General features: G+C 39.6%; 1 protein-coding gene across 12 annotated transcripts in view; it reads right to left on the reverse strand.

Annotated features, from left to right (window-relative positions):
• Positions 1-13,841, reverse strand: part of LOC148650843 (histone deacetylase 9-like) — a 180,461-nt gene that overhangs the window by 113,838 nt on the left and 52,782 nt on the right. For 5 of the 12 annotated variants that reach the window (XM_088600421.1, XM_088600416.1, XM_088600417.1 and 2 more), the window contains one exon: positions 1,697-1,759. The exons of 3 other annotated variants lie outside the window; for them this stretch is intronic. In XM_088600421.1, coding sequence (XP_088456547.1) covers positions 1,697-1,718 — 22 coding nt within the window. In that variant the 5' untranslated portion in view covers positions 1,719-1,759. 4 more of the 12 variants (XM_088600422.1, XM_088600420.1, XM_088600419.1 and 1 more) reach the window with 4 other exon arrangements.

Here is a 13,841-nt window from a genome sequence, read left to right on the forward strand (position 1 = left end):
GGAGGTATCACATTACCCAGGCTTGTGGTAAGAGTCTGTGGTTTCAGACAACATTGCTCTTCTTAATTTAAACAGCTAAAAATAAAACTGAAAAAATGACAGAACACACAGTGACTATAAATAACTGTTCCGGTGTACAGTTATATTAGGAGGTAGCTCAGATGGAATGATAACGCCTAACCAGTTAATCTTAGAACTCTAATGCCATAAGCAGAAAATAACAAGCCTAAGAATAGCTGACCCACAGAATAAGTAGTAAGCTCGAATTGTGCACACAGTTCAAAGGATGCATTTATTTATAAAAAGTAAATCCACTTGTTTATGTCTTTCAAAAACAATTCCTGCACGGTTATTCAGCCAATTCACCATCATAAGTAGAGAACTGTTACAGTCAAGGGCAGTGTGCACTTTCTTTTCCTGAGCGTAATAATAGATCGACTCACTTCTTGTTCAAAGCTTATTCTTGCATGCAGTTGGGATTTTCTTAATGCAGGGTGGTAAAACGTCGTGCTAAAGCTATAAAGTACATGCTTTGGGGCATTTATAATATAACAGCTCAGATTCACAAATAGCCCCAAAAGGAAACAGATGTGTTGATACTGCTCAGAATTATTGACAAGTGCTTAAAAAACATACTCTGTGCAGCCACATCTCCACACAGCAGGTAAAACAAACATGATTTGAAAAACCTAACTCCCACTGCACTCTTTTACATTCCAATTTTGGCATCACAAATTGAATAAATGCACTTCAGTGGAGTGATAGATTGAGTAAAAGCTACCTTTATGATTAAACAGCAAACTTGAAAATAAGACAAGTGCAGTATGTGTCATGTTCCGATAATACAGCACATTGTATTGCTCACAGTGATCTCATCTACCATGAAAGACAAGCATTCAAATGCACACCTTTTGAACAACATTCTGAAGAGTAAAGACGTTCATTGATTTTGGATTTGTCACCACATATGGTTGAAATGGTCTGTTTGTATGGTGCTCCATTGTGTAGTGCTATATTGAAACATTGTGCACATCCTGTTGCTCTGTGGCAACAGTTTGCCACATGAAAGCCTACAAGTTTGCAGAGGGACGATTTAAAAGTGGTGAGCATCACACAAAACACAGACAGAATACAACTGTAAAAATTCACTAACACTACCCAAGATAAAAACGGTTTGTGGCATACTGGATGCCTCATAAATCCGTCTTTTGCCTCATTACAGTATTATCTCTGTTATTTCCTCTTGTTGAAACGTAAACTGTTGCAAACAAAAAATAATAAGGCAATCTCCTCCTTGCTTTACAGTATGAATTTTGAGCAAATTCAAACTTCTATTCAAAATAAACATACACTTACGTGCTAAATTCTTATTAGTACAACATATTGCACATTATCATTATTACAAATAAACAAGAAAGATATTCAAGAATAATTCTATACTCACTTAAAAAAAATACCCCAGGAGCAAATCCAAATTATAACTGTTTAATCCGAACAAGCAGCAAAACCTATAGCATTTCAGAGCTTTGCTCATAGTAGCCTGCAGAGTACAGTCCAATACATGCTGAGCACAGTAAAAAATATAAGCAAAAATACCTTGAAACAAAAAGGAGTGACTGATCATAGCCGCCTGCTTATCACAAGTAATGAGGTCTCTTCTGAATAGAAACAAGTCTCCCCGAACGAGACTGGTTACCTGAGCTGATCATGCTGTGCATTCTGTGCTGAGCCAAGAGCTGCTCTCGTCCAGAAACCCCATCTGAGGAGAAACACGATTCACTCTCGTAAATTGTCTGCAGCATATTCCAATCAGTCCTCACTTCTGCTACATGAAAGATTCATCACAGCCCTGCTCTTGGAGTTGCAATGGACTGTCCCTGGCCAAGCAGAGTCTCAGGGGAATTAGTCCTACTTTTTTCTATGGATACACAGTATGTTAATTACTTTCCTCTATCTTTCTCTTGCTCCCTCTGCATATACCAAAAGCGAAAAAGTCACAACGAAGACAGTGTTAAAAGAGCATTTTGCCAGTGTATTTTTAGCTCTCTGGATCCCCACCGGATGACAGCTGCCAAAAAAAAAAAAGAAGAAGAAAAATTCTCAGCTCTAACTATAGGTCGATGAGAAAGAACTGCTATCTTTTTCTTTTCTTTTTTTAAAACTGAAATAGTGTTTCCAGGTACCCGAAGGCTTCTCTGAGGATTAAGTCAAGGCAGCTACAGCTCCGATAAGCGTGCTCTTCCCCTGTTTACTCTCTCCTTACTGAGAAGTTGGCTGAAGCAAGTGACAACTCATTTACATATGAATCAACAACAGCGTGGCCCACAGGAGACAAAAATAGAACAATGGCCAGCCTGAGCCAAAAATAGGTCAGGCATGGCAAGGGGATTGGAGGGGCATTAATGCATGTAAAAATATCACTGCAAACACAGCTGTCTGTCTCTGTCTTTCAGGCGGCCGGACTGCAGGCAGCACAGAGCCTGAAGCTGCGCTGTTCCCTTCTCTTCCTGCTGTTTTATCCAGGTCTTGGCAGTTTGGGAAATGAGAAAAGGGAAAAAGGATTCGGGGGGCATTCCTGTTTTGCAGTGCGAGGGCCATTTGGAGAGGTTGGAGAAGACTTTTTAACGCACGCCTGTGTGGATTTGACAACAGTGCCGTGAAAACCACAGCTGTTTTGAATATTCAATTTTTTCTGTTCCTTAAAGATCATATACTGTATATAACTAGGAATCACAAGGACCCCTGGGATCAAGCCAGAAGGAAAGCTAGCACTGCCCATCACACATGATGTTTAATTAAATTTAGGTACTGTATAAGTATATGCGGCTGAGAAAACACAAAGGACATTTAAAAAAATAATTGGTTTGCCAGCTATAAACTACAAACAGTTTAGGGGATAGGGATGTAAACTGGTAAGGGCTACAATCAAGGCTTGAGACCTCCAGTGTCAAATGCTTACTGTACATGCTCTTGCTCTAAATACTAGTCGTTCTGTTCAATTTAGGGGTGCACTTTCATGTCAAAACCACAGAACTCAAGATCAAAGAAATTATTTTAAATTTAAATTTTATAATTTCACTAAGGATCTGAACACATAAGGATGAGAACACAAAGCTCCCAAAACACAAACATGGCAGACAAATACCAGATTCTGGCAGGTCAACACCCCTGTTCAGAACTCCACAGTCCAAGATCTCCCCTTTTTAATAAATATTCAGAAATCGCATCCCAAAAAGGTTGCACTGCATTTCACAATTTCACTATTTATTGTTAAATGATGGTAGGAACACCGTGTGATTGCTTCATGGGTGATTTTGCACTCTGATTTCCTTTACATTTTGAACTTGGCCAATATAAGGCACATGCCAGCTAATCAGAATAACAGTTTGTTTTGTAACATTGATGCTGTCTGACCCAATGAACCCTCCCTCTACTGCTGTCAACTCTGCGTAAGTCAGGTGTTGGTGACTCATCTGGATTCGACCATGTCAGAAAACAAGCTGGCCAGGGATTCAATTTTTTAATCTTATTTCTTCACTCATTTTTCTGTACAATTCAACAATGGCGGTCGAAGAGGTAGCAATGCTCAGTAAGATCTGAATGTTTTTTTTTGCCTATGCAGTCAATACAAAATCTTAGTAAGAGGCACCCAATACAAAGACTAACTCATAATCAAGTATCCTTGATTTGACAACAAACCTTCAGACACAAGATTGGAGACACTAATCCTTACTTTTTTAATCTAAATATTAGCCATTTCCCATTTCATGAGGAATAATCTGGACATCCGCAGAATCAACGCATTAAAAATGCATACTGAGTGTTTAAGAAGAATAGGTTTTGGCTGCATCTGCTGGGTGTAGAGGCAGCCTCCTGGCCACAGGACCATGAGGCTCAACCCCCATCTGGAGAGAGGAGTGACCAAGGGGCAGCTGCAAAGGTGGAGGAGGGATCAATGTTCCTGAGTTATACACTGTATGCAGCAAAGGTGATTTAAAGCAGCTGGTCAGATTGGTTTTATCGGTCATTTTCCCTCCCAAACCTCAGTCAAGACCTTCTGTGATCACACACAACAGTTTCTATGTTTGCTGTGTGTCATCTTTCTAAAGCTGTTGTATGGGTGGGATGCTCCGGTTTAAGACAGGGGCATTAAAAAAAAAACATCTTCACGCTGAGAAACCTACAGCAGGGGAAGTCCGCATTGTGCTGAAATTTCCGCAGGCATAGCAGAGAGAATAATCCCACGGGGTCCTGTGTCTTTCCAAAACCCTGCCACAGTGTGTCTTCTTGTTGGTAGAAAACTTATTTTCTGCAGAGGGCTGCCCGAGCCTGATTCCCTGCAGCAGGACATAACTGTAGCAGGCAAATGGCTCCTTCATGCAAACTCGAGTTAAAGGCAGCAAAGAAGTTGACAGCGACACCTTACAGCTCTACAGAGCTCTCCCCTTCAGGGCAGGGAATGCTGTGACAGTTTTTGCACAGGTGATGGGATCGACAGGCAGATGTTGTGGATACCAGTTCAGGTTAGTGCAGATGTTGACATCTGTTTCTCTGGTTTTAAAGCCTTTGAAATCACGTTCTTTTACATGAAGAAGTTGCATGGTCACCTGAAACCATAACAGCAACTTAAGCCACACTGCAGACCATAAGGTTCAGAATTTGAACTTCTCATTCTAATTCTAATTGGTCTGTTAGAATTAATAAGGTCTAATTGTTTGAGAGTACTTTAAATGTTGATAACATTAGCAGACTTGTGGGGGAGTTGACTGTCTTTAATATCCTGAAGACTAGAGAGTTCTGCAGTTGGGAGTTAAGTTTAGGTGAGTGATTTGTCACTAAGAATAACACCAGCAATGAGGAATGGATCTGATTTCTTAGTTACTATGTGAAGATTTTATAAGTCCAGTGAATCCACTAACTACTGTGCTGTTTGCAAGCTGAGAAGGAGTAAAACTGAGCTTGACCAGCAGTCAATTTTTAGCGCTCACTATAATCAACAACTAAAAATAGAAATGTGTTCTGCATCCAATGGGATTATTGCACTGGCAGGCCCTCTGACAGAGGATAGCTGGCAAGCCAATTTTCCACAAATTGTGAATTTTGGGAGAAACCCTGTGTACCTATATGCACATAGTCGGCCCCCTGAAATAACCCTGTAGAATATCCCCGATATCCATTCTAAGAAGATTCCCAGCAAGCTCTCATTAAGAAGGTAATGACTGAACAACAGAAGGAAATACATCAGTCAATCAATTTCAGTATTAACATCATGAATGTTCAACAGTATATTTTAGTAAAGCAGATGACTGCCTTAAAAAGCAATAGTCAACTCTGCATCTTAAGAAACTACAATATTTTACAGTTTTACATAAATCACTCACCATTAACTGTGGAAATCTTTTTCACTCCGAATGCTTTTTAAACCAAATACCCAGCAAGGGGCAGTGGTACATAATCTTATTTTAATTTATCTGTAAATTTAGAACTACAGGATGTGGTATCAAAGCATTATGTCGCCTCTAGTTTTATAAGAATCCCCTGTAGGTGGAAATAAACACGAGTTATATAAATTGTGAGCTTGAAAATTCAGACTAGGTCAGACAAATCCGAGAGAAACAGACATGGGTGGAGAAACAAACCTGTATGAGGAGCTCGGTCCTGCAACACATTTCGCTTCTGCTTAAACTTTATGGTCAGCAGACTGAAAAGAGAGACCCACTATATTTGTCCAACCACTGTACCTTTAAATTTTTTCTATCTTTCCACATAATATGACCTGTCCCCCAGCCACACGCAGAGAACCTGCATTGCTATTTTTAGCTCTTGTGCCTGTGGCTGCAGTGTGTCTGGTACAACACTGAGAGATATAGTGTACTGCGTGTCGCTCTCGCCAGAAAAACATCCTATTGTAAAAAAATATTGTTATGCCGTCACGAGAGAAGCGCAGCTAGCATACAACAAATAGTACACTTTTTAGCTCTTGCATAATTATGTCTTTGTGTATGTGAATATACTGAACAGATATATCTGTCTGCTTATTACAATAGGTGGTTTATTGAGCACACAGTATGTAGTGTAAATCCCATTATACTCCGATTGAGACCGAAGTATACGTATACAATATGTATAAATGCAGTGTTGTAACAAAAGTTACTTTGTCGATGCCTTTCAATATTTTTTTAGTATTTGGGTCCAGTCCCTTTGCAGTCTTTTCTGTTCTTGACTAAAAAGAACAGAATGTAAGACTGTCAGTGTAGGACGTTGCTTTAATCATAGGAATATTTCTGGTTGCTCTTCACTGCATTGATAACAGAATTGCAATATCTTTTCATCCATTTTCTAACCGCTTTATCCAGGACAGGATCACAGGGGAGCCAGAGACTATCCCGGCAAGCAACAGGCACAAGGCAAGATATATACAGTACATGTAAATACCCTGGGTGGAAGACCAGTCCGTCACAGGGAGTTTTCTATAACATGGTGATAATAATTGCACACAGTATTCTGAATGAGGTCTTCTTAGTGCATTGGACAAATCTGACAGTTTTTGTCCACTGGGGAAATCTGCTGAAAGCTTTGGAAATGTACTGCATACCTAATACAATGAATTTTAATGATTCTTAATTTAGTCCACAAACAGAAAGTGCTACAAGGTGTCTATAATGCTACACCTTTGTGTGATGAGGGGAGCTCTTTGACACCATACAGAAATCACCTGTAACCCATCCCAGGACTGTGCTACAGTGTCCCTATATCCAGTTTTTATAATACTGTATCTTATTGTTATCTCTGGGTGTTACATTTTATCTGCACTATAATTAGATCAATCTAAATCTAGACGTTCTTATTACATCCAGGCTTCCTTTCCGCAAAGCTGACAACTGACTGCATTTCCCCTTGGCTTGGCATGCCTTTCTTACAGTGTTGCCAGACACTGTCTTTTGTACTGGGCTATCAAACACATATCTGTTAGTACTAGAAGACTGAGTCATGTGCTGGTTTAAAGCCTTTTTTAGATATCTTGTCTTTCCTTCTCTGTGAATGTTTCACTGACATTTCTATGGTAGTGCATTTTGTTAACTGAATATCCTTTGCTGGTTTTGGTTAGAGTATTATTTGAATTTTAAATAAAAAAAAAACTGTTCAGCAAAAAAGCCTCAATGACTTAAACTTAAAGCCATTTTGATGGCTTCAACCCAGTTCCACTGTCATCATGTACCACTGAAAAAATGTGGCAGTAACATCCTCACAAACTGGATGGTAAATCTAAAAAAAAGATGATGCACTAATATGAAAAACCATGATGTACTGGCAAATACCACTGTTATGACATTGAATGGATACGTATTGTAACACATGCAATAATTATTTGTGACTTTAGTAATATATTCAGTGACATCTGAATCACTTGTATTTCTAATCAAATTGGCTTCAGCCTCAGAGATGAATTTATTTGCACATTTTAGTGAGAAATATTCATTTGCTTACAGCCAAGGACATTTACTGAACCTCCAAAAAAAAAAAAAAAAAATCCATCGACTGTCTAACTGCATCCAATTCAGGACTCCAGCAGACAAAAATTAAGCGTCAGACAGTATTGATCAATAGTACTACCATAACTACACCGATATTTTTTCAGATTAAAAAATAAGATTAGAAATTATTAAATTACATCGTCGCACAGGGTAGATTTAACTGCACAAGACTAGCACACAGCTCTTGATATACTGAAGTATAACCTCAGTAACACCTCAGTAATTGAGATATTACTGTAGTCCAATCTTGATTAACCAAAAACATTAATTAATATTTCAGCATTGGACAGGCAGAGTAAGGGTTTTAACTGAGCAATTTTCTGTGGACAAAAGGATACCATTTGCGAAGCTAATGTTGGGAGCTGGGGAGCACATACTGTATTCTTAATTTCTTTATAATTCAAAAACAGAAACATATAGTAAGAACATATGTAAACATCATCGGACATATTTTTGTACTTATCCTTTTGTAACGTTTCCAGAAAGAAACTCTCCTGCGTTAGCTTCTGATCTTTTTCTATGAACGGGCGTCATCACTCTGCTCTCCTCCCCGCTGAGAGCTGGTGTGTGGGGAGCATTCTGGCGCACTGTGGCTGCTTTAACCTCATCCAGGTGGGGCTGCACACTGGTGGTGGAGGGGATCCCCATTACCTGTAAAACGCTTTGAGTGGAGTGCCCAGAAAAGCGCTGTACAGTATGCTGTAAGTGTAAGCAATTATTATAATTACTACTTGTAAACAAGTATTTCCATGTAACTGACTGTGCTGGGCAACCTCATCCAGCTGTTTCACGAAAGAAGCCAAGAAGTCAGCTTCAGCAGCATGACGGCATGACATGACGTACTAGATTCGGATCCCTGCAGATAACCAAATGTGTCTGGTAAAAGAACAAGGTTGTGAAAACCTCAGACAATGGTGTCCTTCCATGTTTTAACAGAAGTCCACTTTCAATGGCCACTCCTTACAGCCAATAGTGCAGGTTTAGAGCTTGCAGCACCAGGGGGGAATTCAGCGCGTAAGCCGACGATCAGAAAGAAAAGCTGAAGCACAGATTGAATCACACAGGTCCCTAAGGAGCAGGCAGTTCTTGTTATGAAACATTCCAGCTTTAAACAACCTCCTAAGACTGACTTCCTGGTCTATGCACGCAGGTTTCTTGGCATCGCTCTGATCATCTACAGATCAAGCGGAATTCAATATGCAGTGTCTCATCCTGCATTCAGTGTGAAAAACCACCTCCATTGTTACATGACTGGGATTTGGGATCGATTCCCTGTTTGGGTAATTCCAGCACGCAGCAGCAAGGAGATACACTGCAATGAAAGCACACGGTACACTACTGAAGTGAAGTGCTGGAAGAGATCACACTGAGCAGTGCACTGTGAGCATGCATCTCTTCATCTCGCGCCTTGTAGCCAAAAACAACTTTCTGTGTTTCATATTTTATGTCTCTTACATTAAATCCATACTATAAGTCTACCTATGCATGTCTGTCTATAATGTAAAATAATAAATGATGCATTTGAGAATTATAAGTCCAGCATGATTTAACAGGTCTTCCCTTTTTGTATGCAACTACATGAACACACTCGTGAACCTTGTCATCCATCCCCAGTGGATGTTAGTGCAGATGGACAACGGGCACGCTGCTTCACTTGAGCGCAGTCGTAATAAGAAAATCACGGAGGCACTTTGCTGTTACTTACACAAGAACAGCAACACAAAATTAAGTAACAAAGATTCTTCAGCACAGAGGTCTGCAATAGCTAATATGAGATAAAAACAACCACTTTATGTTCAACAAGATATCGCTATTGAAGATCAGCATAACACTTTACAGGTTGTTTTTTGTATATGATAAGAACACAATGCCAATACAGCTCTTGGCTCATTGTTCTACTGCTCTTTTTACTAAGAATATCAACCCTAACAATTACTTCCCATCATATATTAACCTACACTTTTTTATTTTTAGATACCTTCCTGTTCTAAAGAAAGGATAACCGGATTTTAATTAGTATTCTAAGAAGCAAGGACCCAGAAAACCAGATCCCTTGTAAACCCACAGTCATTCCATTACAGTCCATGCGTCATCATTAGCCTTTGTCTTCTTTAGGCCTATTAATGCATTTAAGTGCATACGTCAATGAGCTGGCCGACACGTGGTTTGACTTTTAGAATCCAGAGAGTCTGTCATCTCCAGCATGTCAATTAAATGGGGAAAAGAGCAAACCGCCTCAAGCGCGCTCCCAGTTGAAAAAAAAATTGCAATTATCGTAACCTCGAAGAGGCAGCTCAAACTCAAAGGTCACAAAACAATAGGTGCTGCGTTAGATGAAAGCAAAACCTTGTACAACAAGATTTGTCATGTTTGCTGGAGATCAGACAGACAGAGCAGGTAGTGCGCTGTGTGCTCACCGCACAGGGCATGAGAAGATTAACGACAGTACGGTGCTCGTGTTGTGCCTCCACCTCAGGAAGAAACTCTCCACACACCACCGTCAAATCGTTCATGCTCAGAAGGGACTGCTATGCAATTATTACTACCTGAATAAAACAGCCTATCATAAGAACATGAGAAAGGGTACAAATAAGATGAAGCAATTCGGTCCTTTTGGCTCTTTTGGTTTCTAGTACTGTAGCTTATGGATCCCGGGGAAGGAGCTTCAATGGCAAAGTTTGCGCTGTACCGTCACAACTGGTGGCCGAGAAGTGCCTCCTGCTCTCCGTGGGAAGTGCACCGCCTTCCTCGATTCACTACGGGCATGGAACCTTTTCATAATCTTACACCCATGCGTCCAGACCCTCGCAATGCCCCCTGCGGTTAAGCCCCTTTATAAGCCCCTCATCTGCATAGCACATTCCTATAAAATCCAGGAATCAGCCTTTTTTTAAACAGGCCTTCACACTGGCCAGTTCATGTGGAGCGAAGCCAGTTCCAGCACAAGGGCAACCGACTCAAATGCAATGTGATCAGCAAAAGTGGCTTTGCAGTTTACACCTCCAACATTGCATTGCCTGCCATGGTTCACAGGGTATGAAAGGTTTAGGGATTGGGGTTAACCTAAACCAATTCAATAGAAGAGGGAGCATCCATCTACTGGGTTGAAGGGCTACCAATCCATGGACACAGAGGGTCAAATTTGTTTTGATAGTAAGCCATAATGTAACCTTGTCACTCCTGGCTACATTATACAGTATTATTGTATGTCCACTGGTCCTACTAGCTGACGGCAATATACTAACAAACAAAGCATATTACTTAATGACAACAAATCATGTAGTTTCTTTTGTCCCTGCAGCCTTCTTATAAAGAATGGCATGGCAGGATATTTCTTAGTTGTTATTTTTTTTTGCTAAAATGAGCTTTAGCTGTTAATCCCAGAAGAGGCAGTGGTTTTCCTACTGGGATTTCATCATGCTGTTTGGAGACAGGACGTCAGTATTGCCAGGTGTCAGGTATCTGAATCCCTGCTGCCTAGATACAACTGATCTGCAAGCACCTGGAAACTGGAAGCTTTGACGTCATTACTGCTTGCAGTTTGCAATCCCCAAGCAGACTTGAAAACCCCCCAGTGAACCCATTTTGTGCTGGGAATCACTGCAGGGCTACAAAATAAATCATTGCCAACAAACTTGCATCAGCTCACATTAAGCAGACAAGATGTTTAAAACACATTTTCTCTTGCTGACCATAGTAAATTTATTTTTCATGCACCCTTTCCCAGCTCCTGTGTTATTATTGTGAGACTTATCCATTGTGTGAAATATTTAAATATTGACATTTTTTAATCATCATGAAGACGTGTTAGTGGAGCTCTTGATTCAGAATACCTCCTAAAGCTGCAATGCCGGTCAGAAGAAAAAAGGTTTCTGTTCTGTGACTGAATGTCATGTTCCCTTTTCTCCGAAACTGAAATTCAGTCATCAGATTTCTGAACTGTTGTGCTTTTGGAGATGTTGAAACAGGCAGGCAGTATGTCACGAAGGAAGGTAGCACTGAAATATAAATACCAAATTATGAATTACCTTACAAAATACAGTCTGTGTTCTTGAACCGAACCTCTAAACTGAAATTTTATATCACAAAAAAAATCTGTGTGCAAGGAAATCTTTGAAAACAGATCAAACAAAAAAGATGGAAGAAATATCTATTGTTCTACATCTGCACAGCCCTAAAATAATGTAGAATAGTTTTCATTTCATGCCTCTCAAAAAATGATGCACATAATCTTTGATTAAGATCTAAATGGTAGTTACTTGAAGAAAGCAGCAGATTAAAAAATTACTAGAAAATATATCCTCAGACTCCCAGGGCTCCCTAAATCTTTACGACACCTTACTGTTAGATTTACTGACTGTCACTACTGTAAATTAGACACTACTGGAAGGCTACTCAGCACAGACATTTCATTATGTGATCTCTAGGTATCAGGTCATCTGAATCCGAATTCAGCTACTTTATGTTATAAAAAAGTTCACCTTTCTGTGAAGACAGATCAAAATATTATAAAAGCTTTAAAATTTGTATTGACCACAGATGTCCAACATACAGCACATAGGCAGTTTAACTGCACTGTTAGGCAGTTCTCTTCAGACAGAACACCAAGGGCCTTACCAGGGTCTGTATTGGTCACCAGAGGCTTAATTGTTCAGAATTACGGTAGATTTCCATTTGCACTCCACTGTGTATTTCCAGTTTATTCCTATATCTTCTCTAAGAAAAGTGGCTCAGTGCTGTTTTTAAACTGCTTCTCAACATCTGGTATCGTGATTTAAAAGGAAGGACATTTTCACTAACGATGATAGCCTGTTATATAGAAAAGAGCTTAAACACGAGCAAAACTGGAGCGAAAAGTCACTGTAAGAAAAATGCTGAGTCGTGCTGTTATTATCTGTGATGTGGTCATTGCGACTCAATTCTACAACACCCAGATCAAAGACTTGGCCTCCTGCTGAGAATGCTGGGTATAGAGCCAATAGATTGTCGTTCCAAACTCCTTTTCTTTTCTATTACAGTCAACCTCATACAAATACACAGCCCTGAAATTGTTGCTTTAATGCCAAAAACTAATTAGCCTTTACCTTGCAATGTGTTATGAGAAAGAGCTCCCCTACTAATGGCTCGAATTCTCGGGTTTTATTAGCTGATGGAGTCTAGCTTTCTCTGGTATTTCCTGTTGCGCTTTCAGGGTGATACAAAGTCAGCTTTACAGGTTATATCAAATAGCACAGAAGAGCTTTAAAAAGCAATAGTGTTTGGCTTCAAAATTTGAAAAAATGTTGGGAAATGCAGCTGATTATCAAATAATGAGAGAGGCCCGAGAGGTTTTGATGTAAATACAAAGATTTTGGCAGTTATTTCGTTAAAAATGAACCAACATAAATACTATAATACATCTGACTTTGATTTTTTTTTAAATTGTACAAAAACTCTTTGATTGCTGAGAAAACAGAAATTAGATTATTCATAATGATTTAATTTCTCTTCCCTATGGAACGTTTATAAACATAAATGCTTTACACACACTTTGAAGAATGCCGAACATGGAAACACATCTCCTCTCCCATCAGTGTGCAATGTGATACTGTGATCTAGAATAAACAAAAATGTCAACACAAAAACAGCAAAACAAGATCATGTCACCTGATAATGGCTTCCTGTTTCCCAGAGGCCTCCTGTGGATACAACTGGCCCCAGATTTATTTATATTCTTGATGCATTTTATATGAAATCTGGTTTAAGCAAAAAACACGTATAAGTATTAAGTATTTGTTGCATAAAAATGAGATTTTGAACAACTGGTGGAACAAAACAGCATCAGGTGAAACAAAACACCAGTCAAAGACAACTATTTAAAAAAATTCTAGAAGTTCTAATTCGCTCAAACACTATCAATATTGTATACTGTATGTAACTTGCCAATGTTTTTTTTAGTCATCTGGTCATTTCACAAAGCCTCTGAGAATACGTTCACGCTGACAATATTACTTAATTTATGCATCTCGGACTGCATAAGACCTATTTTCCTGTAGCACATTCTGTGTCATTCTGCTTCAACGCTTTTTGTTGCAGTTGTTTTATGTCACTGTGACCTGTGCTTTACAGAGTATCATTCATTAAAACACAGTCCTGTAACTCACACATTGGACAGTTTCCCTTTAGGTGTAACGTGTGTGGGCACACCCCGACTGAAACCAGCTCACACAGGCACCTGGCTAACCCATGCACAATCGCAGCCCCTGCTGGAGGTCTGGGGAGAGATGGCACTGCAACAGACTCATCTGACCCTCTGTTACCCTGCCG

This window comes from Lepisosteus platostomus, chromosome 12 (genome assembly GCF_059453375.1).
Source record: "Lepisosteus platostomus isolate fLepPlt1 chromosome 12, fLepPlt1.hap1, whole genome shotgun sequence".
NCBI lineage: Eukaryota > Metazoa > Chordata > Actinopteri > Semionotiformes > Lepisosteidae > Lepisosteus > Lepisosteus platostomus.